At 52.7% G+C, this 21,751-nt stretch overlaps 10 protein-coding genes across 10 annotated transcripts; 6 read left to right on the top strand and 4 right to left on the bottom strand.

The window, feature by feature from the left end:
- Positions 1–288: 288 nt before the first annotated feature.
- Positions 289–1,338, bottom strand: CKM354_000572900 (uncharacterized protein; the record flags this gene model as incomplete). Its single annotated transcript, XM_044801011.1, has 1 exon — positions 289–1,338. One exon carries the CDS (start codon positions 1,336–1,338, stop codon positions 289–291), a length of 1,050 nt encoding a protein of 349 aa, XP_044656946.1.
- Positions 1,339–3,608: 2,270 nt separating this feature from the next.
- CKM354_000572800 (uncharacterized protein) lies at positions 3,609–5,318 on the top strand (the record flags this gene model as incomplete). Its single annotated transcript, XM_044801010.1, has 1 exon — positions 3,609–5,318. The coding sequence occupies one exon, from the start codon at positions 3,609–3,611 to the stop codon at positions 5,316–5,318; it is 1,710 nt and encodes a 569-aa protein (XP_044656945.1).
- A 375-nt stretch (positions 5,319–5,693) lies between these two features.
- On the top strand, positions 5,694–7,394 carry CKM354_000572700 (uncharacterized protein; the record flags this gene model as incomplete). Its single annotated transcript, XM_044801009.1, has 1 exon — positions 5,694–7,394. The coding sequence occupies one exon, from the start codon at positions 5,694–5,696 to the stop codon at positions 7,392–7,394; it is 1,701 nt and encodes a 566-aa protein (XP_044656944.1).
- Positions 7,395–7,586: 192 nt separating this feature from the next.
- CKM354_000572600 (uncharacterized protein) lies at positions 7,587–8,744 on the bottom strand (the record flags this gene model as incomplete). Its single annotated transcript, XM_044801008.1, has 3 exons — positions 7,587–7,737; positions 7,803–8,306; positions 8,356–8,744. The coding sequence occupies 3 exons, from the start codon at positions 8,742–8,744 to the stop codon at positions 7,587–7,589; spliced, it is 1,044 nt and encodes a 347-aa protein (XP_044656943.1).
- A 325-nt stretch (positions 8,745–9,069) lies between these two features.
- CKM354_000572500 (protein-histidine N-methyltransferase) lies at positions 9,070–10,314 on the top strand (the record flags this gene model as incomplete). The annotated part of the gene is made up of 3 exons (XM_044801007.1): positions 9,070–9,231; positions 9,360–9,656; positions 9,706–10,314. The coding sequence occupies 3 exons, from the start codon at positions 9,070–9,072 to the stop codon at positions 10,312–10,314; spliced, it is 1,068 nt and encodes a 355-aa protein (XP_044656942.1).
- A 713-nt stretch (positions 10,315–11,027) lies between these two features.
- CKM354_000572400 (uncharacterized protein) lies at positions 11,028–11,356 on the bottom strand (the record flags this gene model as incomplete). Its single annotated transcript, XM_044801006.1, has 2 exons — positions 11,028–11,256; positions 11,325–11,356. The coding sequence occupies 2 exons, from the start codon at positions 11,354–11,356 to the stop codon at positions 11,028–11,030; spliced, it is 261 nt and encodes an 86-aa protein (XP_044656941.1).
- Positions 11,357–11,942: 586 nt separating this feature from the next.
- CKM354_000572300 (uncharacterized protein) lies at positions 11,943–13,358 on the bottom strand (the record flags this gene model as incomplete). Its single annotated transcript, XM_044801005.1, has 2 exons — positions 11,943–12,748; positions 12,800–13,358. The coding sequence occupies 2 exons, from the start codon at positions 13,356–13,358 to the stop codon at positions 11,943–11,945; spliced, it is 1,365 nt and encodes a 454-aa protein (XP_044656940.1).
- Positions 13,359–14,459: 1,101 nt separating this feature from the next.
- Positions 14,460–15,302, top strand: CKM354_000572200 (uncharacterized protein; the record flags this gene model as incomplete). Its single annotated transcript, XM_044801004.1, has 2 exons — positions 14,460–14,915; positions 14,967–15,302. 2 exons carry the CDS (start codon positions 14,460–14,462, stop codon positions 15,300–15,302), a joined length of 792 nt encoding a protein of 263 aa, XP_044656939.1.
- A 668-nt stretch (positions 15,303–15,970) lies between these two features.
- Positions 15,971–19,495, top strand: CKM354_000572100 (Cu(2+)-transporting P-type ATPase CCC2; the record flags this gene model as incomplete). The annotated part of the gene is made up of 1 exon (XM_044801003.1): positions 15,971–19,495. One exon carries the CDS (start codon positions 15,971–15,973, stop codon positions 19,493–19,495), a length of 3,525 nt encoding a protein of 1,174 aa, XP_044656938.1.
- A 968-nt stretch (positions 19,496–20,463) lies between these two features.
- Positions 20,464–21,119, top strand: CKM354_000572000 (uncharacterized protein; the record flags this gene model as incomplete). Its single annotated transcript, XM_044801002.1, has 2 exons — positions 20,464–20,634; positions 20,691–21,119. 2 exons carry the CDS (start codon positions 20,464–20,466, stop codon positions 21,117–21,119), a joined length of 600 nt encoding a protein of 199 aa, XP_044656937.1.
- Positions 21,120–21,751: the final 632 nt, after the last annotated feature.

Genomic DNA, 21,751 nt, shown 5'->3' with positions numbered 1-21,751 from the left:
TATTGCCGGCCATCGGTGGTATGCAGTGACGGCAGCAGCGACATCACGTCCAAGGACTCGTGGTACCCTTTTACATGCTCATTTCTGAATGATATCTATGGCGAGATGCGAAATATAAATTGATTTTGCTGTACTATCACACAGTCTATTGATCAGCCTACAGGCAGCAATCCCCAAAATCGCCCTCAGACGATTCGCCATGGGCCATACGCAATCAACCTGCAAGCCGACCGACCTCCGCACCTGCATCGCTCGCGCGGAATATGCGCCGTCGACACATCTTCTGTACTACGAGTTCGCCATGATCCTTGTGATCACACTCATCACGCTGTTAGCGAACAAGATAGCGTCATCCTTATCGGTCAAGTGTGGGAAATGCTGGACAATTTTGTCTGAATGCCAATCCCGAGCCTCCTCCAGCTTCAATCTTCTGCGGAAGCTAGTCCTGCCAGCCACTGTACCAAGGTCAACGCCGGGCTTATTCTTGAGAAAGGCTTCTACTTCCTGCTCGAATCGTTCGTCTCGTAGGGGGAGATGATTCTCGTGAGGTCCTCGCAACGGGCGAGGCATTGCTTGGGTCAACACACTGGCTGGCGTGGCTGATGGCAGACGTTGGAAGTTCCTTAGTTGAATGCGATAAAGTTCCCAGCTGAGTTCCCAGGAGACCTTTGGCTTCGCAGGTACCTGCTGACGACGCTCTTCACGGCGGCGATCTTCTTCTCGAGCTGACTGCTCTTGTCGCCGGCGCTGGCGTGTCTCCTCCTCCGCCTGCGCTCTGGCTTCCGCCTTCTGGCGCTCGCGCTCGAGCTTGGCTTGACGTTTGGCTTCTTGCTGGCGCTCGAACTCACGCCTCTGCTTCTCATCCTGTGCACTTGCGCCACTCGTTCTCGATTCTGGGGCTTGTGGCCTTGTTGATCCACTGCCAGTTTGGGTGTGCGCATCGGTGTAGCCCTGCTTGCTTTCTTGCTGTTCTCCTGGTACGCCGTAATTGGGTGGCTGACACTTGCCTTTCAGCTCCTCCTGGTTCGCCCGTTCAATGCTATTCGTCCATCTCTGGAGTACCAAGTTCCAGTGGAGAGCTTCTTTGATGTGAACACCCCGGCACAACAAGCAAGCAGCAAGAGCTTCTAGCATCAAATCCAACTTTCTTGGGTTGCGAGAAATGGCAGGGATCTGTCGCAGGAGAATTCCGGCATTGTACCTATTATTCTTATGGATTTGATTATGACAGAGCCTAGTCCCTTTCTTGATCTGTGCACTGCATGTCTTGCAGTCGGGCGGTATGCCGAGTATTTCCTCTGCTTTCCAGGTGGGGCTCCAGGCTTTATCAAAGGGCATTTTAGAAAAGCACAAATTAGAGGAGCGGGCCTCTGACAGCACCAGGAGCGATGCGCAGAGACGTATTGTATGCTATTCGAGAGGCCGCAGCAGGCACACCTTTTGCTGCGCCGCACGTCTCGAAATGCTACCAGAGCACATGCAAGCTTGGGGTCCAGCCCGGGGGCTGCAGGCCTTCCACGTCGGCTCAGTACAAAAGAGCTTCTGGTGGTCATGTGTGTTCCAATGCTTCGGGTCGAGGGCTGTACATGCTGCAAGCGTTGCTAAAGAAAGTCAGTGAGCCCCCAACTCGCCTACGCTACAGTGCGGCACAGTGCATTGGCGCTTCTCTGATACGCGCACGTGATCCATGAGTTACAGCTGGGCCTTGCAACCACCTCTCCCGTCGCTCGCCGAGGCCAGAAGCAAAACGATATGAAGAGTTGTCGATCGAACGGAGTCTGGCGAAGGCTGCTTGATGGAGTGGCGCAAATGCCATGAGTATATGCTGTTACTGTGAGATTGCGGTCAAGTGGACGCAACAGACTCTCGATTGCAGGCAAACTGTAACCGACAATGTTGCAGATGCCAAGATGGGTTCATTTTGTGCTTCGGATATGTGGACTGGAACAGTTTGTTCAGTGAGTCTCACTGTCATCATGACTTGGGGACAGAAGTATTGCGATTTATGCTCGGATGTGTCCCGGTGCCCATCTGCGAAACTGCTGGCGACGTAGCAGCGTTCATGTCATTCTTCGCTTCTTGAGCAAAGACGGCATTGGCGGCCGTGGACTCCGTAAGGTTGGCGTGAGGCCTCTGCTTGCTCATCGTGCACTCGAAGAGTGCTCGAGTTCATCGTCGGACTCAATGCTTGGGAATGTTGTGCATCTTCTCGAGAACAATTTGCTCTTACGGCTCTTCGACGTACACCTGTTATACGGCATGTGAGTGGAAAACGGATGCTTGTGCAGCGAGTACATGATGAGATGTGCAGTATAGGCTTCGATCTCAGATAACATTGCTTAGGCTGTGTTCAAGCCGTGACTGTGCTGGGCTGTTTCAGACGATACTTCCAGCTGATGCATGACCGGCGTCCTCGCGTCTAGTGACGAAGAAGAAGATTGGTGCCATTGCAGAACTATACTTCATAGTCGCGCTCTCGCGCCCGTGGCAGAGGCGTACCGAAGCTGGCCTGCGTGCCAGTAGCGATGATGTCCGTACAAAGAGTCCAAGGCGGGTGCGGCCCGATTGGTTCGAGTCGATGAGAGATGGGCCCTCTGAATTGACAGTACTCTTGAATTGCGCGCAGTACGAGATGGAGCAGGCTTGACAGGCTGGATTCACGTACTGGGGCGCTCAACTGTATGAGATTGTGCCCAGTCTTGCCGTGCAAAGTGCGAAAGTGGGCGTTGTTTTCGCTCAGAGGCTAGTGGCCTGGCAGCCTGAGGCAATAACGATGGGAACCAAAACAACATATTTGTTGGCGAATCTCTTCTCCTCTTTGTCTCCGTGGATGTCTACGCTTCGGCAACATCGGCTGCACACCATCATGGCGGTTCTATAATAATAGTGTCGACGTGGCTCGCACGGGACGAGCCAGTCGACCGCGTAGCCAGCCACCGCAAGAGGAAATGTGGCGGATGCAAGAGCTCGGGTGCAAATTGCACGGCCAAAGCCAAAGCGCCATCTCCAGCCAGCTGCGACAACTGGAAACATGCACAGCGGGTTCATACGGACGCCTTGTTGGCCAGCAAGAGAGCATGCATCGATGCTCGACGAGGTCCCCTTCCGGCACGTTTCAGGCGAGTCGGCAGAGAGCGATGCATGACTTGCGGCGTTCGATATCGTGGACCATGGCTGATATACTTCCTTGAGTGCACTTCTGGAAGCTAGCAACGCCATTCTGGACTTGACCTGCCCTGGCCTAGGGGTCACCCATTCACGAGCCGACAACGCATGTTCTTAGTTCCCTGCGACCAACTCGCATAGCAAGACATCGAGGAAGACGATGTGAGCTACGTGCTGCCGCTCGCTACTGATGAGTTGACACTCCGCGCGTCGATTTGACTTGCGGCAACGCAGCTTGAGCGTAGAATACTGGACTGGCTCTGCTGCGCTACGAACTCGATACTGTCGGATCTTTTAATCAAGAAGCCTATGTCGAGGGGGAACAGCGAGCTCTATCGCCCCACGTCCACCGCACCTCTTACAAATTTGAGCGTCAAGACGACTACCCACGCCCGGTGCACAGCATTCCCTTCGCCACTCTCCAACAGGAATTCAAGGCAAGGATGCTGGCGAAAAGGCGCCATGCATCGCTACGATCGTTTATGTTCGTCGGTCTTTGCGTAATTCTGGGCGTTGGGTACTTTCGACCATTTTCTACCGGAATATCTCCCGACACCATACAGGCCTATCGGCCTTCAGCTGAATCATCAGAATCAGAATTGCCAGCGACAACAACCGGATCAGCACCATCGAAGGAACATCCTATCTTGGCGATATCCAACGCAGCTGCTCGTAAACATAAAGAGAAGATTGCGCGCCAATCCACCACCTACGAGCAAGCCTCTGCAGAATATTCCCGCCGGTATGGACGACCTCCACCCCCAAAATTCGAGCACTGGTTTGCCTACGCCATAGCGGTGTCGTCCCCGATCATAGACGACTTTGACGTGCTGGATGATGCGATTTCTCCTCTTCTCCAATACAGCGGTGCAGAAATCCAAAATACGATGAACCGACCGCACGCTCGAGCAGAGATAGCGCCTTGTGAGATCAAAAACAGCCAATTGCAAGAGGGCTGTGAAGTTCTGGGAGATGTCATCTTGCGTCTTTTTGCCGACGCTAGAGTAATGGACCACCTGCCTGATGTTGAGCTCCTCATCAATATGCTCGATGAACCGCGCATCCTGCTGAATCGCAACTCATCGTTCAGCGCCCGCATGCGGCACCAACAGCGCGACCCCGAATCAGAACCAGATGAAGTGGAGTGGATGGACCTCGGCCAAGGCAATGTCTGGCAAGAACTGGTTGTTGACCAGTGTCGCAAGCCACAGTCCTCCCTGGAGTCTCATTCAGAGCTTGTATCGCTCGCCAGCGAGCACAAAGTCTTCGGATTCGTGCAAGACAACTTCAAGTCGCTTTCCCTCTGTGATCACAAAGAGTGGAAGCACGCGCATGGGCTCTGGGAGTCCGCAACATCTCTTCAAGCGGCATATGTTCCTTTGCCTGTTCTGTCACCTGCAGTAATATCCACCATGAACGATATCCCATTTCCAGCGAGGGCATACACCCACAGCGATTATGCTTCCGACCCCGAGGAGAGTGTTGAGTACGAAGAGAAGACTCATGCACTGTACTGGGCTGGAAAGACCACAGGCGGATTCCAAAACGTGACCGAAGACGACTGGCTGCCACTTCACAGGCAGCGCTTCGTCAGTCTCGCGAACGACATGGATGCCGAAGCTCAGACGATCCTTCGCCGAAAAGGCAAGAGTGGGCCATGGGAGCCCATTAAACAAAAACTCAAAAAGACCATGTTCAACGTTCATTTCACAGATGTTGTGCAGTGCTCATCACAAGCTTGTGCTCATCAGCAAGAGTACTTTAACGTGATCGCACCCGAGCCAAGGAAAACAGCCCTGGAATATACACTTGTCTTCGATGCTGATGGCAATGGTCACTCTGCGAGATACTATCGATTCGTGGAATCGAATTCTTTGCCGTTGAAGCAAACAGTATTTCGCGAGTGGCACGATGATAGGCTACAGCCTTGGCTACATTACATACCTATCTCACTCGAGATGACTGAGTTGGCGGAGGTTGTTCGTTATTTCGTCGAGGAGAGAGAAGGCAGAGCTCTTGCCAAAGAACTAGCGTTGTCTGGGGCAGAATGGGCACAGAAGTCAATGCGGCCTGTTGATCAGGTTGTGTACATATATCGTTTGCTGCTAGAGCTGGCTCGTTTGCAGGATCCGAAGCGTCCAGCTTTGCCGTGATTGAGCAAAACTCGCAATAAAGTCTATATCGAATACAGCGCTATATCCGATTGCTTTCTCCAACTGCATGCCAAATCTCAGTATGAACTTGACATGTTGTGCTACCTGTGTTTCCCACCCCCTCTCGAGTGGTTTGCAGGACTAACCCTGCTAGCGCCGAACTTTACGTCATAAGTGAATGAGAACCTCGCGTGATGCCTGCAGCAGGTCAACAATACGCGTGGTGGCTGGATCAGAGTATGGATATCCAACTTTCGGCGCATTTTGCTCAAGTCTCATCGACAACGTGTTGCTGTAGCAAGCTGCTCGACAACGGCTGATTACAGGTGTTGGAGCAGTCACAGTACGAGACCGCGACCATATCGACTGTTGAGAATGGCACGAACGCGGCGCGCCCGCCCCACCGACTTGACAGAATCGTGGGACGACGTAAGCGATTCGCAGCATTCGGAAGGCATCTACGACGAAGAGACGGAACGCGAAGAGGTTGGCAGCGCGTTCGAGGCTTCAAGAAATCCTTCACAAAGAGCGACGAACAATGAAAATGAGTCTCCGCGGCGGAGAACGCTACGCTCCTCTGTCGAGCCTGAGCTGGTGATGCCATCAGCTCCAGATGCTCGAGCGCATCATACAAAAGATGGCAGGAAACGAGACGCGACACCACGGTTCAGATTGAACGAGAGGAGCAACACATCGGATGCTGGGCAGATCAGGAAATTGAGCAGAGCAACAACTCCGCGAGCGAGAATGGCGGAGCGCAGTATGACCAGCGACGCCGGCCGATTTCAAAAGAGCAAGCTCAGTCAACACAACGAGGAGGAGTACGAGTCGGACGAGGAGAAGACAAGTAAGACATCGCAGTATTCAGCTGTTGCCTGGAGCAAGATCATCAAACCGCTTCTATCGTACACGACAGATGTGGTGGGCCTAGTGCTACACAACATGAAGCCAATTTTCGGCTGGGCCCTTCTGGTGTATCTGCTTGCCGCTGCGCTGGTATTCGGATCTGGATTCCTGAACAACACGATCAATAATGCGCTCACGCCGATATGTCGGTTGCCATTCACGGGAAGCTTACCGTTCTGCCCGAACAGCAATGCTCCAGAGCTCAAAGGCCAGGCAGAGTTTGGACAGCTCATGCAGGCACAGAATGCATTCGAGGATGTTTTGAAAAGCTCCTCCGTTGGTGCGAATTTGCCAGCTGACATGAAGCGAAGCGAGGCTAGCATCCGCGACCTTAAGCATGTCGTGCAGTATTCTAGTCTTCCTTCGAAGAATGAGCTGGTGTTCGAATTCAGCGGCTTTGTCGACACAGCACGACAAGCAAGCGGAGATCTTAGTCGATTCAACTCGCGCATCGGCAGAGCGGTCGACCACATTCTGTCTACCAATCGCTGGACACTAAGTGTGATTGATGGCGTATCCGAGAAGGAAGCACAGCGCGGGTCGATTGCGAGATTCTTCAGCGACAATCTGAATATCTTCGCGCCCTTTCAACCCCTCAGCCTCTCGAGAGATGTGCTTCTTGATCAGTATCTCCGCCATACAGGGGCTGTAGAAGAGCAAATTATGTCGTTGATCGATGAGGCCATGGCTCTCCGGGATATTCTTGACAACCTCGATAACAGACTTGACATCATCTCAGGAATCTCCACTCGTGATGGGATCAGGATCGAATCTGGCAAAGACGAACTGTTTGCCGCCCTGTGGACCAAGCTCGGAGGCAATCGCAAAGATCTCAACAAACTCAACTCTCAGCTTGAGCTGCTCCGCAACGTGGGCGAATACCGGCGTCTTGCATGGGGCCACGTAACAGCTACCTTGTTGAAGCTACAAGAGATCCAACACAGCCTCGAAGACCTACGAGAACGGGTAGCAATGCCCGAAACTGTTGGCACGGACAAGATACCACTGGAAATTCACATTGAAAGCATCAACTTGGGCATCGAAAGACTGGAGAAGCAAAGAGATGCGAGTCGTCAGCTCGCTGCACAGAATTATGAGAAAATTGTAGGCAAATCTGAACAGGGAGATAAGAAGATGTTGGGTAGCAGTAAGCAGGAGCGAGAATTATGATGAACGAGTTCTCAGCACTTTGGAAACGACAGATCATGATTGATGAGCAAGTCCGATAGTACGATGATACCCACGATAGCAGTACAAATTGGTCTTTCGATGGAGAGCACTTGAGCGCTCGACGTGCTCTCTGAGTTCCCGCTTCTGCTTTATTCCATTCTTCTCACGGGCTTCAAGGTGCGCAGCACAGCTTTAGTCCTCCGCTGGCAAGCCGAGCAGTTCATTGCTCAGCTTCCACAACTTCTCTTCATCCTCCTCGTTGTAAATGTGCGGGGCGTATCCAGGATCCATCATGCCATAGTCGGGTGGCAGAGGTGAAGATTCACCACAGTCTTCCAAGTATCTGCTCAACAATCAGCATCAGCAATCGAACTTCCAATTGGGCATGAACGATTCGTTCCTACTCACCTGCCTCCATTCTTTCCTTCGAAATGTTCGCTCACAGCAGCCCACACAGTCGTTGCGGCGCCCTGCTGTGGGGTCTTGAAGATATTTTCAAGCTTGTCAAAGTTCAGCTGTTCGTAATCGTCCTGGTTCAGATGTCGACCAAGTTCGGTCATAATGCCGCCAGGATGCACGCTCAGACCGTGTAGACCTTTGGATCCGTAATGTCTTTCGATCGAAGTGGCCATGTAGATGTTGGCGGTCTTGGACTGGCCGTATGAAGTCCATTTTTCATATGAATCCGGTTCGCTGAAGTTGATGTCCTGGACGCGGACTGGGGCGAATCTGTGGCCGGAAGAGGAGAGATTGATGACTCTGGAGTGAAAGTCTGGTGTGCTGGAGGAGAGAAGAACAGGCTTGAGAAGCTGGAAGAGGAGAAAATGGGCAAAATGGTTGGTCCCGATTTGGAGTTCGAAGTCGTCTTTAGTCTTGGATTGTGGGCAAGCCATCACTCCGGCATTGTTGATGCTGCAGAACGTGTTAGTGCTGAGCATGTGTGAAAAAGTGAGCTGCTCACAGGATATTCAATTGCTTGGACTGCTTCTTGAACTCTTCGGCACCTTTGCGAACGCTGTCCAGAGAGTCCAGATGGATCTCCAGGGGCTTGGGACGAGGCGCATCTTTGATCGTGGCGTTTTGGACAATGTCGTCGATGACTTTCTCGAGCTTTGGGATGTCCCTCGCTGTAAGATAGAGCTGTGCACCAGTCTCGTAAAGTGCCCTAGCAGTTTCGACGCCAATGCCAGAAGAGGTACCTGTGATCAAAATAGTCTTGCCCTTGAACTTGCCCTCAGCATTGTTGTCTTTGATTATCTGAAGTGCTGTTGGACGAGCATCTCCAGCACCTTTTGGGTTCTCATGAGACTCAGCGTAAGGCTTGTAGGGATTTGTAGGTGCGAACGACATTGCGTCAGATTTCGAATGTTTCTGGATTCGATAGATTGATTGTAGTAAGTGCCCGTTGAATGCTTGAGTTGTGAGGACAATTTGCTATCAGTATGTTCAAGATAGCGTCCTCTTCTTATATGTTTTTTCGTCTTCCAGGCTCCCTACCTGTGTAGGATTTGTCCCAGATGGAGTTTACATTCAGCCGATTGTTGATGCAAGTTATGCGTGGGGTGATGGCTGTGTCGTTGGTGGCTCCGCCTCGAGCCAACCAGACAACGCCAAACAAAGATCCTTTGCTTGGCAGGAGCGGGCGTAACCTAACTCCGAAGCGTTTGGCAATTTTATGCCGCTCATACAAGTCGGACGCGGCATGGCTTTCTCCTTTGGTTTCTCCGAAGACGTAGGCAGCGACAAAGAAGATGCTGCACAGGTCGCACCAATTGCTAAGCAGAGCGCAGCGATCAGTCATCAGGTCCCAGTCCGCGCGCATAAGCTCGATGACCTGGTAGGTAAGAGCGTCGCTCTCGATACGAAGGAATCCAAGGATCGCAGAGTCTTCGAGCATCACACTGCAGGAGCACCTTTGCGTGAAACTTCATACGATTCAAGGGAGCTCCAGCTGATTGTTGTCAGATCACGACATTGCCCGAGCACCTGAGCTACAGTACCGTACGCATCGAGTCACCCTTGGGCCGGACTGTGTACCTGCCAAGACGCGAGCTGTTCGATGTTCGCGCGCAGCTATTGCAAGAAGACTCTTCTACCAACGATCAAGTTGTAGAACAACTCGACAAGTCTGATCTCCGATCTGGCGTATACGAAGGCGGATTCAAGACCTGGGAATGCTCGGTAGATTTGGCCAGTCTCCTGCTCGATCGCGGACCCCGTAAGGACATCGATGAGCTAGTGAAATGTGACCAGATTGTGGAGGTACGTGGCTATCTATTGAAATCGCGGACCTCCATTGACCACCATCCAGCTCGGAGCTGGAAGCGCTCTGCCTTCGCTGATACTTTACCGCCATGCTCTGCTCAATTCGATAAGCGGTTTGACCTTCACCCTAGCAGACTACAACGAAGAAGTCCTTCGACTTATCACCTTGCCCAACCTCATCTTGACATGGGCTGCAAACACTGAAAACTCAGGATTCGACTCCTCCAGCCAGAATGCTGTCACGAATGGGGAGTTGGAACTGACACCAGATCTCCTGAACCGCTTCAAAGCCGATCTAAGCAATGCCGGAATAGCATTGAACTTCGTTTCTGGACCATGGTCACCCTCACTAGCAGCTTTGATTCCGACATCTGCCCCAGATATGGGACTAGTCGTCCTAGCTGCAGAGACAATATACAGCCCAGAGTCAACGGAAACTTTCGCCGACCTACTGGCCATTCTCTTGAAACGAGTGAAGATGGCAAAGGCCATGATTGGAGCAAAGCGGATGTATTTTGGTGTTGGAGGATCAGTCGATGGGTTCAAAGAAGCATGTCGAGACAGGCAAGCAGTCGCTTACGAGGTGGAGAACCATGGCGTGCCGGGACTGGATGCAGGTGTAGGGCGGGCTTTGCTCGAAGTGCAGATGTACTGAGGCAGTAACGTTGGGCCCGTGTATGAGTGGCGTCGCAAAGGATACGATTCGCTTCAGCTGAAGGGGCGAGTTGTGTAGAGAATATTCGTTGAGAAATGATAGCTGTGGGCAGTGAAGAACGAATTGCCGAAAGGAAATGTATCGCTTGTATCTGTACCACAGCCAATGAGCTCAACGACCGCAGACTTTTCCAGCGCATGTTCGTTCTTGGCTGGCGAAGTAAGCGAAGGAGAGCGGTTTCCGAAGATACCAGCGAATCCCAAGCAGTACTTCTTGCCTTTCCTCCTGCTTTCATGGCCAACTCACCTTGATGAGAGGGAAAGAGAAGGCCGTAATCAGCCGTCACACGTGATTGGAAGCAAATGAATGGGGAACGTATGCAAGAACATAGAAAATGGAAATGGAAAGGGAAATTGAGGTCAGACATATGTCGTGAATCGTGGAATCTGTTGTGGTGCATTCTGCGCGTGGCGCACTCCGCACTTGTCGGGTGTCGCCAGGCCTGAGCTACAAGCAAAGCCACTCTATGTCTTTATACCGTCGCATGGCCGATTCCAAGTTAACACCATACGCCAGACATGAGCCGTCAGCAGTAATGTCCTATTCTCTCCAATTAGCACATCCACCCTCGCGCAGCCAAAGTGTGTCCGGCTTCCTCACCTTTCGCTTCTAACTTCGTCGCTTCATGACCATTTCAGCCCATCTTGCACCATCTATCGGGAAGCGCTCCAGACACCCTTCAAGAATCCATCGCGTTGCGCAAGTCGGTTGATCGCATCGTCGCTCTCGCCCATGGCACGTACGAAACCGCACAGGGCGTAGGTCTGGTTCTCGCCGGTCGCACGGCCGTTCTCGTCAACCTTTGCGACGGAGATCTGAACAGAGGCGTGGTCCTTGGCCTTGATAATGCGGTTGGTAGCAGAGCACTTGCGTGGGACGTAGCTGTGGAAGAGAAAATTGTTAGTGGCTGCTATTTCGCGTCCGAGGATGATTGTGCGGGGACCGCGTACAGGTCGACGAGCTCGCCGCGTTCGTTCTCCATTATGACGGTGGATTGAGGGTGTTGGACGGAGGAAGAGGGATGTGTCGGTCGGTGCGGTGGTCAACTGAATCTTGCCTGCGATACGACGTCCTGCAATTGATGTCGGCGTTCGGCGACTTCGAAAAGTTGTGGGAGGCTTGGCAAAACTGAGCCTTGCAACCGGATCCACACCCGCTCACACCCAGACCACCGCCGCTCCAATCACTCCGATGTCAAGAGATATTTGCCTTACTATGCACCTGGATGCCATGGAGCAGAGTACGCCCTGTTACATTGCATTGTGATCTTCAATAATGAAGACGCCTCTGCTCCAGACTCGGTGTGTAAAGGGGGTCTGAGCTCGATAGACTTTCATGCTTCATTTCATTGAACATTACTTTTTTGCTGCTTATGCAACTGGCTACTTAGACCAATCATGCACGAAGAAAAGAACATCCAATGCGTCGTTAGTCAAGGGCAAGGTACTGTACAAACCCGCGCGGCCATCGACTGATACCATCCGCTCATTGAAGGAGTGAAAAGCCGTCAGGGCATTACATCCGCCTGCTAGTCCAACGTGCAGCGTTTTTGACAAATAAACAAGAAATTAAAGCATAAGAGCAGCAACGAAGAAACCAAGCAGAGCGACTGCGCTGCTAGTGGCAATCATTCTTGGCGCTTCACCAGTAGTGGCGCCAGTGCTTCCGCCGCCTTGTGAGAAACTCGAGTCGCCAGTCGAGCCACTGCTTGACCCAGAACCAGACCCAGACCCAGACCCGGAACCGGAACCAGAGCTGGACGAGCCTCCGTTGTTGCTGTCAGAGGACTCGATAGGAGCTTGTCCGCCGGCTGCAACGTTGCCACCACCAGTGACACCTGGCACAGACTCAGGAGTTTTGTCCATCTTGGGAGCAGAAGCCGTGGAAGAGCCTGGCTGGACTTTGCCATAGTCTGGGTTGTTGCCATTTGCCATCATCGAACCGAGGACAGTGTTGTTGCTGCCGATAGCAACAGTGTCTTCGTTGAAGCTTCCGCCGGTGTAGTAGTAGGCGTTGCCACCTGCATTACCTTTTGGTGGATCGTAGCACTCAACAGAGATGTCCTTGACCATTGCGTAGTAATAGCCATTCTGCATGTATGGGCTGTTGTCCCAGTCGACTAGACCGCCTGACCACTCGATAGTTCCCTCTCCGTTGGTTGGGAGACCAGCCGGCCAGAGCGAGAGCTGTACACGAGATGGGGTCTGTGGGTAGTTGTAGCTCTTGGTAGTCTCGTTGTATGTATCCGACTTCTTGAGAGTGCGCAGGTCCTTGCCATCAATGCTCCATGTGATCTCGTCGGGAGTCCAATTGATCGTGTAAGTGTGGACGTCAGTGTCGGTGTTTGACACTCCAAGTGATTTCATGTTGCCATCTACAACCGATTAGTAAAGTCCGCATGATGACAGTGGAGGGCAAGACTCACAGTCGGTAATTCCCTGGTAGTAGTAGTTGCTCTGTGCGGCCTGAACGTCATCGCCAACGAATTCAAAATCAATTTCGTCCTTGACGTCGCTCATCAGAATGAAACCAGTGACAACACCTTGTCCCCTCGAGGAGGTCATTGTTGCACTAATCTTGCCGTACCAAACATAGTGTGTGCTGGAGAGCAGAGTTCCGACCGTGCTGGGTGCCATGGTGAGCAACAGCGAATCGCCATTGTATGCGACAGCCGTTCCAGAGCTGACCCAGTTCGCCTTGCTTGCATCTCCCAGGTATCGCGTGTTTGGCATCACATCGTCCAGCGAAGTGAGTTTGTAGTCTGCGCTCTTGCATGTCGGTGCAGCCATGCACGACTGGAGGTTGAACGAGGACTTGGGATCACATCCTCCCAGACAGTATGCACCCACACCACATTGGCCGTACTGAGAGCAGCAAGGCGCGTCTGCTGGACAAGGGCTGCTCGGGGAACACTTCGGAGAGTCCTGGGCGCTGACAAGCGCGAGGCCGGCGAGAATCGCGGCTGCGGAGAAGGTCGACTTCATGGCGTCGGAACGCGTGCAGCTGCACGAAGGGTAGATATGCAAATGGGCTTGTTCGTTCGTCGGACTAGGTATGCGAAGAGCAGCGGTAGAAGGCGGGCGCCCGAGCAGTGGATGCTGTGCAACGCGCCTGTCGTGTGTTTGTCTTCTGCAGCAGCGACCGGGTTTCAGGAATGCCCGGTCGTCGATCTCAATCGTCGCCACCAAGCCAGACACAAAGCGAAGGTCGGTATTAAAAATGGGTGATGATGATGAAGACCACAAAGCGACAGTGGGAAAAACGCGCGGCCTTCAACGAGTGTGGCACCAAAAGGCTGTATACTGAAGATGCGCGGTGGATCGGGGGAGGAGAGGAGAAATGGTGCAGACAGCAGAGGGCCGCCAGGAGACTCGCGAGTCTGGCCTCTCGACGCTCACTGGCCACCGTGACACGCGGCCTGCCGCTGCGGCCAGGGTGGCAGCACTACTGGCGGTCTCATGCCTATTGCAGCAAAGTCACCTGAGACTTGGCCGAATTGAAGTTTGACTGGGGCTCCTTGGCTGAAGAAATACGATTCGCCCTTGTCTCTGACTGGCGGAAGATGCAGTAGCGCGATCTCGCCTCTCGCTTGTGGCGTAGCTGAGTGTGAAGTGCGGGAGCTTTGTTGAGCACGTCTCAACCGACATCCGAGATATACACTGCCGATGAGGCGAATACAATCTTAGTGATGGCACTCAACTTCAGACACGAACATCACGCCGCGGCGCTGACTGATGAGATAGCAAGGTCGGCGTTCATCGCAGGTGGGATGTGCTCGCTTGGTACAGCATGGCGCCGGTCAACGATGGCGGCTAGCTTTAAGGCCTCCAGAGCAATGCCGCTCAATCCTACAACACCATCGCACCATACAGCATGTCACGGCAAGCTGTCTGCCTCTCGTCTGGTGATTTAGGGCTCGCTTTAGTGTCGATGGTTGTGCTTACAGTGCTCGCTGCATTATTAAGCTGGATCGCTATCGGGCAAAAGCACAAGGTGAGTTCAGTACTCAGGAGCGAGCCTGTGCCAATGCGTTGCGCGAATGCAGCAGGCGGACGGTACAAACTACAACTATAAAGATGGCGTGAATGCCAAAAGACGAAGTTCTTTGCTTCATCCTCAAAGACACCACTATCATGTCTGGAAATAATATTCACTTCGTTCTAATTCATGGCGCCTACCACCGGGCCTGGCATCTGCACCTCCTCGCCACAAGGCTGAAGGATGCCGGGTTTCGCGTATCGACTGTAGACCTACCTTCGGTCAATCCCAACATCGAAGAGGTTCTGCACGAGGGTGCACTTCGGGCGGATGTCGAAGCGGCCAAGGTCGTATTGGAGCAAGCGGCGGCGGAGTCTGATACGATCGTACCCGTTTGCCACAGCTACGGCGGTGTGGTCGGTGGCGAAGCTGCAGCAGAGCTGAGCGAGAAGGCGAAGACTAAGGTGCAGCGCATTGTCTACCTGTGCGCTATAGTCCTTCAGCAAGGGAATTCATTGACCACTCGCACCAACGGCCAAGTCGCTTCTTGGGCTCGACACGAGGTATGTAGCCAGCTCATATTCGGTAACGAAGTATTGCTCACGGTTCTCCAGGGACACGCAGTGGTCGTACCTGATCCTGTGTCGTGCTTCTACCAAGACGTTGATCCCCAGCTTGCACAAGAAGCTGCAAAGCACGTGCATCCGCACTCATATTCAGCCTTTACGGAGGCTACCAGACACGCGCCTTGGAGGCAATTTCCATGTACATATGTCTACACTACCGAGGACCTTGCTCTGCCGCTCTCCATCCAGCAAATTCTCGTTGGACTGCTGAGTGAAGAGGAGCGAGCGAACTTCGACTTCTTCACTTTGGAAGGTGGCCACAGTCCGTTCCTCAGCAAGCCAGATGAGTGCGTGAAGATACTGAAACAGCTGGTGGGCCAGTGAGCGACCTCGTGGCAGAGCAGTGCACAGCTATAAATAAGTGCGGCAATACGGTTCCATTCGCTGGAAGCCGGTAGCTGGAGGTACCCTCTGGAGGCGAGGTACTAACTTCATAGCATGGAAGTGGCTTCACTTCGCCAAACAGGTATTGATTTTTGAAGTGTAAAGACGAAGTAGCAACAGCGAATATATGTGGTACACGAGACTCTCTATGTGCGGGACAAGTGAACATTACCCTTGCAAACTTGGCTGATCACCGGCCAAGCATTACGTGATAAGCAAAGCGTCCGATCAGGGCCTTGATTGGGAAGGTCGGAAGCCGTTCAAGACCGCCCAAGAAGTATCACCCGAGCGTTGTCGCCATCTCACGACACTCCTCCCACCCAAAGTTGACATGTTGTTTGCTTGAAACGGCGCCTTGTTGGCTGTGGGACCGCAGCGTCCACGCCCTCTGCTTCTTTGTCCTTTTCTCTATTGACATCCGCGTACAGCGCTCTGCCCGCAGCACATGGCACTCGCGGCGATCCTCGTATTGCTCTCACGATAGTACCTACGCATACTCATTCACGGATGCGCGGAAGGATTCGTAATCGGCTGCGAGCGACACCGTCACTTGTCCCCCTCTGATAGCGTAGCAACCTCCCCGTCTCTCGACGGACACCACCTTCGACATGGCGCCAAACACCGCGGCAGCGCCCCCGACCATGCATATGACGACCACGACATTACGAGTGGAGGGAATGACATGCGGTGCTTGTACATCGGCTGTTGAATCTGGACTGAAGGATGTGGACGGGGTTGGAAGTGTCTCCGTCAGCTTGGTGATGGAGAGGGCTGTTGTCGCCCACGATGCAGACAAGATCAGCGCCGAGCAGATACGGGAAATCATAGACGACAGAGGATTTGATGCTACGGTCATCAGTAGCGACCTGCCGGAGAGACCCCTGTTCGATGTGTCTGACGAAGACGACTCGGGAGGTGAAGAGACAGATCTGCTGGGAGGGGGCACATCTGCGACGACGCTCCATGTGGGAGGTATGACCTGTGGAGCCTGTACATCCGCGGTGGAAGGCGCATTTAAGGATGTTCCAGGCATCAAGAGCATCAGTATATCGCTGCTGTCAGAACGCGCTGTAATAGAACATGATTCAAGCATTATAAGCCCGGAAAAACTTGCAGAGACCATTGAGGATACCGGGTTCGATGCAGAGATTCTGGAGACCAAATCGAGCGAAACGACCTCTACAAAACCACGATCCAGAAGGAAGAGCACAAGCAAGCGATATACAACTACTACTATAGCCATTGAGGGCATGACGTGCGGTGCTTGCACTTCTGCAGTTGAAAGCGGCGTGAAGGATCTTCCTGGTCTTGTCCAGTTCAACATCAGTCTGCTTGCTGAACGCGCAGTTATTCTCCACGACTCCGCGGTGCTTTCCGTTGCTAAAATCACCGAGACGATCGAAGACAGAGGTTTCGACGCCACAGTAGTGTCAAGCGTGGACGAAGGCGTGCAGGCATCGGCGTCCAATTGTCTGGCACAGTTCAAAGTGTTCGGTCTGCCCAGTCCCGAATCCGCGGCAGAGTTGCAGACGAAGCTAAAGAATGTGCCTGGAATCGTCTCAATCAATATTAGCTATGCGAGTGGCCGGGCTTCGATCTCACACAGCCCATCCGTGATTGGTCTAAGGGCGATCGTGGAACTAATTGAACAGTCTGGATACAATGCACTGGTGGCTGACAACGACGATAACAACGCGCAACTGGAATCACTGGCCAAGACCAAGGAGATTCAAGAATGGAAGCGCGCCTTTCGAGTGTCTCTGGGTTTTGCCATCCCGGTATTCGTCATAAGTATGCTTCTACCCATGTTCGTCAAGCCTCTGGACGTGGGTAGTATCAAGCTGCCGATCATTCCTGGCCTCTGGCTGGGTGATGTTGCCTGCCTCGCATTAACAATACCCGTGCAATTTGGAATCGGAAAGCGGTTCTATGTCTCGGCATACAAGTCCGTCAAGCATGGGTCACCTACGATGGACGTACTCGTTGTACTTGGCACTTCGGCAGCTTTCTTCTTCAGCTGCGCGGCCATGTTGGTCTCAATCCTTATACCGCCTCACTCGAGGCCATCAACAATCTTCGATACAAGCACGATGCTGATCACGTTCATCACGCTGGGCCGTTTCTTGGAGAACCGTGCCAAAGGGCAAACTTCGAAGGCGCTGTCGAGACTCATGAGTCTCTCACCTCCAATGGCCACCATTTACACAGATCCCATTGCAGCTGCGAAAGCCTCTGAGAATTGGGACGCGGAGCAGGGAATCGATGAAAAGAAGACCACGGACAATGAAGCTTCAGGATCTGCTATGGAGGAGAGGACTATTCCCACTGAATTGATCGAGGTAGGCGACATCGTGATTCTGAAGCCGGGAGACAAGATTCCCGCGGATGGCATTGTTATGCGCGGTGAGAGCTACGTCAATGAGAGTATGGTCACTGGTGAAGCTATGCCCATCAACAAGAAGCCTGGCTCGGCTCTCATGGCCGGCACTGTCAACAATGCCGGCCGATTGGACTTCAAAGTCACACGGGCAGGCCGAGATACACAGCTCAGTCAGATTGTTCGCCTCGTCCAGGAAGCACAAACGAGTCGTGCGCCAATCCAACGCTTGGCAGATATCGTCGCCGGATACTTCGTGCCAATCATTATCACGCTGGGCCTAGCGACATTTGTTGGGTGGATGATACTCAGTCATATATTGCCACACCCACCGTCAATCTTCCTGAAGGATGACAGCGGCGGACGGCTCATGGTTTGCGTCAAGCTTTGCATCGCAGTCATCGTCTTTGCCTGTCCATGTGCCCTTGGTTTGGCAACGCCCACTGCGGTCATGGTTGGCACTGGTGTTGGTGCGGAGCAAGGCATTTTGGTGAAGGGTGGAGCAGCGTTGGAGACTGCTACCAAGATCAATCATGTTGTCCTTGACAAGACAGGAACACTCACTATGGGCAAGATGAGTGTTTCGCAGTCTGAGCAAACAGAGCAGTGGAAACCACAGACCGACCTCTGGTGGACACTTGTCGGCCTTGCTGAGACCAGCAGCGAGCATCCTATTGCCAAGGCAATACTCAATGGCGCGAAGCAAAAGCTAGGTCTAGCGGCTGACGAGCAACTTGAAGGGCACATGGGAGATTTCAAAGCGACCGTGGGCAACGGCGTTTCCGCATCAATCGAACCGGGCCCCAAATTCGAGCGGCGGCGATACGCCATCGTCATTGGCAATGCTTCATTCTTGCGCAAGCAGGGTATCGAAGTGCCAAAGGGTGCTGATGAAGAATACGACGATTACGAGCAGGTACGACGTCGGTCGCTTTCTGCTCCATCGTCTTCCAAGGCTTCTGAATCAGCAGGTATCACCACAATACATGTCGCCATCGATGCGGCTTACGCTGGCTCTGTGGGTTTGTCGGATATACTCAAGCCAACCGCTAGAGCCGCCATTGCTGCGCTGCACCGCATGAATATCGGAACGTCTCTAGTGACAGGTGATCAGGCGGCCACAGCCATTCACGTTGCCGCTCTGGTTGGCATTGAGCCTGAAAATGTTTTCTCTGGTGTGTTGCCCGAAGGTAAAAAGGAGATCATTCAGGACCTACAGAAACGGGGCCTCACAGTGGCCATGGTGGGTGATGGCATCAACGACTCTCCTGCGCTCGCCACTGCAAACGTTGGAATCTCCCTTGCCTCTGGCACTGATGTGGCGATGGACGCTGCGGATATCGTGCTCATGAAGCCGACCCAGCTCATGGACGTCCCTGCGTCACTTCACCTAAGCAAAACAATCTTCAGGAGAATCAAGCTGAACCTACTGCTGTCTTGTGTCTACAACGCATTTGGGTTACCAATTGCTATGGGCTTTCTCCTGCCGTGGGGCATCACACTGCCACCTTTAGCAGCCGGCGCTGCAATGGCATGCTCAAGTGTAACAGTGGTGGTCAGTAGTTTGTTATTGAAATTCTGGAGCAGACCTGGCTGGATGGCGGAAGAGAACATTGAAGGCGTACTATCACTCCGCAGAGCGGGCATAGTATCGCGCATAGTTGATTTGAAGGATATGATCATAGGAAGGAGACAAAAGGCCGAGGAGCGCGAAAGAGGCGCATATGTACAGCTGGAAAGCTACGAGCCTGTATAGCGCGGCGCTCATGTTTATAGAAGCGTTGGTGCTGAGCGGAGTCATTGGCGGATACCCTAAATGCGATTTCGTTTGCAATGTAGCCTTCAATGCGCTTTTTCGAATGGACGCCTGATTGATAGTCCGCTTGAATAGAGATGATGTCCTTGCACGTTGCAGGACACACTCTGGCTTGGCGAGGTGAAAGAGCCGACGTTCCTTCTTCCAGCCCTTGAATAATTAGTACAAGTTACAACACTACGATGGAACGCATCAATCTAGCCACAGGCTCGGAGTGCAGCCAGGTTCTTCTTGATTGTACGCAGATGCTCAGCCTCCTCTTGACGCGCCGGGAAGAGGCTCAAACATCCGCAGACGCTTGCAAGCGATGATCCGCTTCGCTGTAGGGACACCACCAGTTTCAAGACGACTGTCAACGACACACGGACTAGGAGCACGTCCTTATAGCGACGAACAAGAAAGGCCAGCCGGTCTTTGAAGGCAGACGTGGTTGTCCGTGCGACTTCATCTGTCTCTACGCGCCGAGTCCGCCTCGCTAGCCGCCGGCTTCTATTGGCTCAGATCTTCTCGTGCCTGAGGACCACGAAACCGCTCTATACCAAGTCTGGGTCTTGGAAAGAGACAAGAATAAGTCGCGATCACTGTCTGAGCGTTGTCGAGCCCGCAGAGCGCGCGAATATAAGTGACTGAACTTTCTCGAAGCTAAGCTACGAACATCAACAACGACAACTCTAGTTTTACCACTCTCCTTTGTGTTTCCTTGAGCACTTTCTTCACAGTATCTTATTTCCTCTACCATTCCGAGCATAACTCTAGATCTAGACACGATCTCCCGCTGGCAGGGATCAACATTACGACAAACATCACGGCAGCCGAACTCACGAATACCCACAATACAGAAACGTCGGTCACGGAAAGCACTTCGAATTTTTGTACAACCTTCCACAGTACCGAATACACAAGCCACCATGCCTGTCCCAGAATATGGAGCCGCGCCTTTGGCGAAGACCTTTGTCCTTGTTCGAGGCCTCTCGCTCATTTCCATGATCGCCATCGTCGGCATGACTGCCAACTTCGTCAGCCAAATCGTCAGCTCCAACGTTGAGCCACCGAAAGAGATTGTAGGGACTCTCGTCATTGTAAGTCCCAACACAGGTCATCACAAATCCTGCTTGATGCTGACATACCTTCTCAGACCTGCATGGCAACGCTCTATTGCCTCATCAGCATTCCCTTCTTCTACGCCCAAGCCAACCTCGGCCTCCTGATCATGACAGCCGTGGATTTCCTGCTACTCATAGCGTTCGTCGTCGTCGCTGTTGTCCTGGGCAAACCTCTTTCCTTCCTGAACTGTACGATCATCGCAGACAAGAACGCCGCGGCCAACGCGCAATCCGCGGCAGCGTTTACTCAAGCTCTGGCGAGCAATATCGGAAAGTCTGGAAGCACCCTGGGCCTGGGAAACTGGGCTGGAAGCACCAAGGCCAACTGCTACGAGACAAAGGCGATTTGGGGATTCGGGATCAGTCTGGCCATCTTGTTTACTTGCTCGTCTTGCATCTTGCCTACCCTGTGGTACAAGGCGAGGAAGGCTGCTGGTGGAGGCGGTAAATCGGTTGTCTAAGAATGGTGCAACTGAAAAGCTGCATGATTCTCCGTCTTACAGACCACAAAAGTTTCGCACCAGGCATTAGATTGATCAAGCGGAGCAAAGCCTGCCGAATGACATGATCATATAGAATTTCGAGAGCGGCGTTTTGGGTACGAGTCTGGCAGGGCCAGATGCTAATGTGTGATAAGAAAGAAACCAAAAAGTAGTGCTTCACAGCCCGAGTCCCGACCCCATGTCTCCGTCATGATCCTACAAAGCTTCCCAGGCAGACGTCAGAAAGCTCCCTGCATACAATGTCTCCCGGCAGTAATCAGCCCATTATCAGGCATCAGGCAACAACATTCAATGCTTGCCCAATGGCCCAACTTACGATATCGACATAGCTCTCTTGCATACCCGTTAGAAGATCAATCAAGGGACATTGGATTAGATTATACTACACGTTCATTCGGAATGCATCCTCCTTTTGTGCCCCAAACCTTCGCTCCCATTCCATCCCAAAGGTCACTCACCGGATAGGACAGCGTGAGACAATGCCATACATTCATCACCTTCCAGCCCATCTCGCAGGCGCAACCGCACCATCAAGTCTACAAACTTCATCATCGAGCAATCAAACAAGCTCTTCGACAGCGTCTACTGCA

Source organism: Cercospora kikuchii, assembly GCF_019650295.1.
Source record: "Cercospora kikuchii DNA, contig_00003, whole genome shotgun sequence".
Classification (NCBI taxonomy): Eukaryota; Fungi; Ascomycota; class Dothideomycetes; order Mycosphaerellales; family Mycosphaerellaceae; genus Cercospora; species Cercospora kikuchii.
This window is presented reverse-complemented; position numbering and strand designations above follow the sequence as displayed.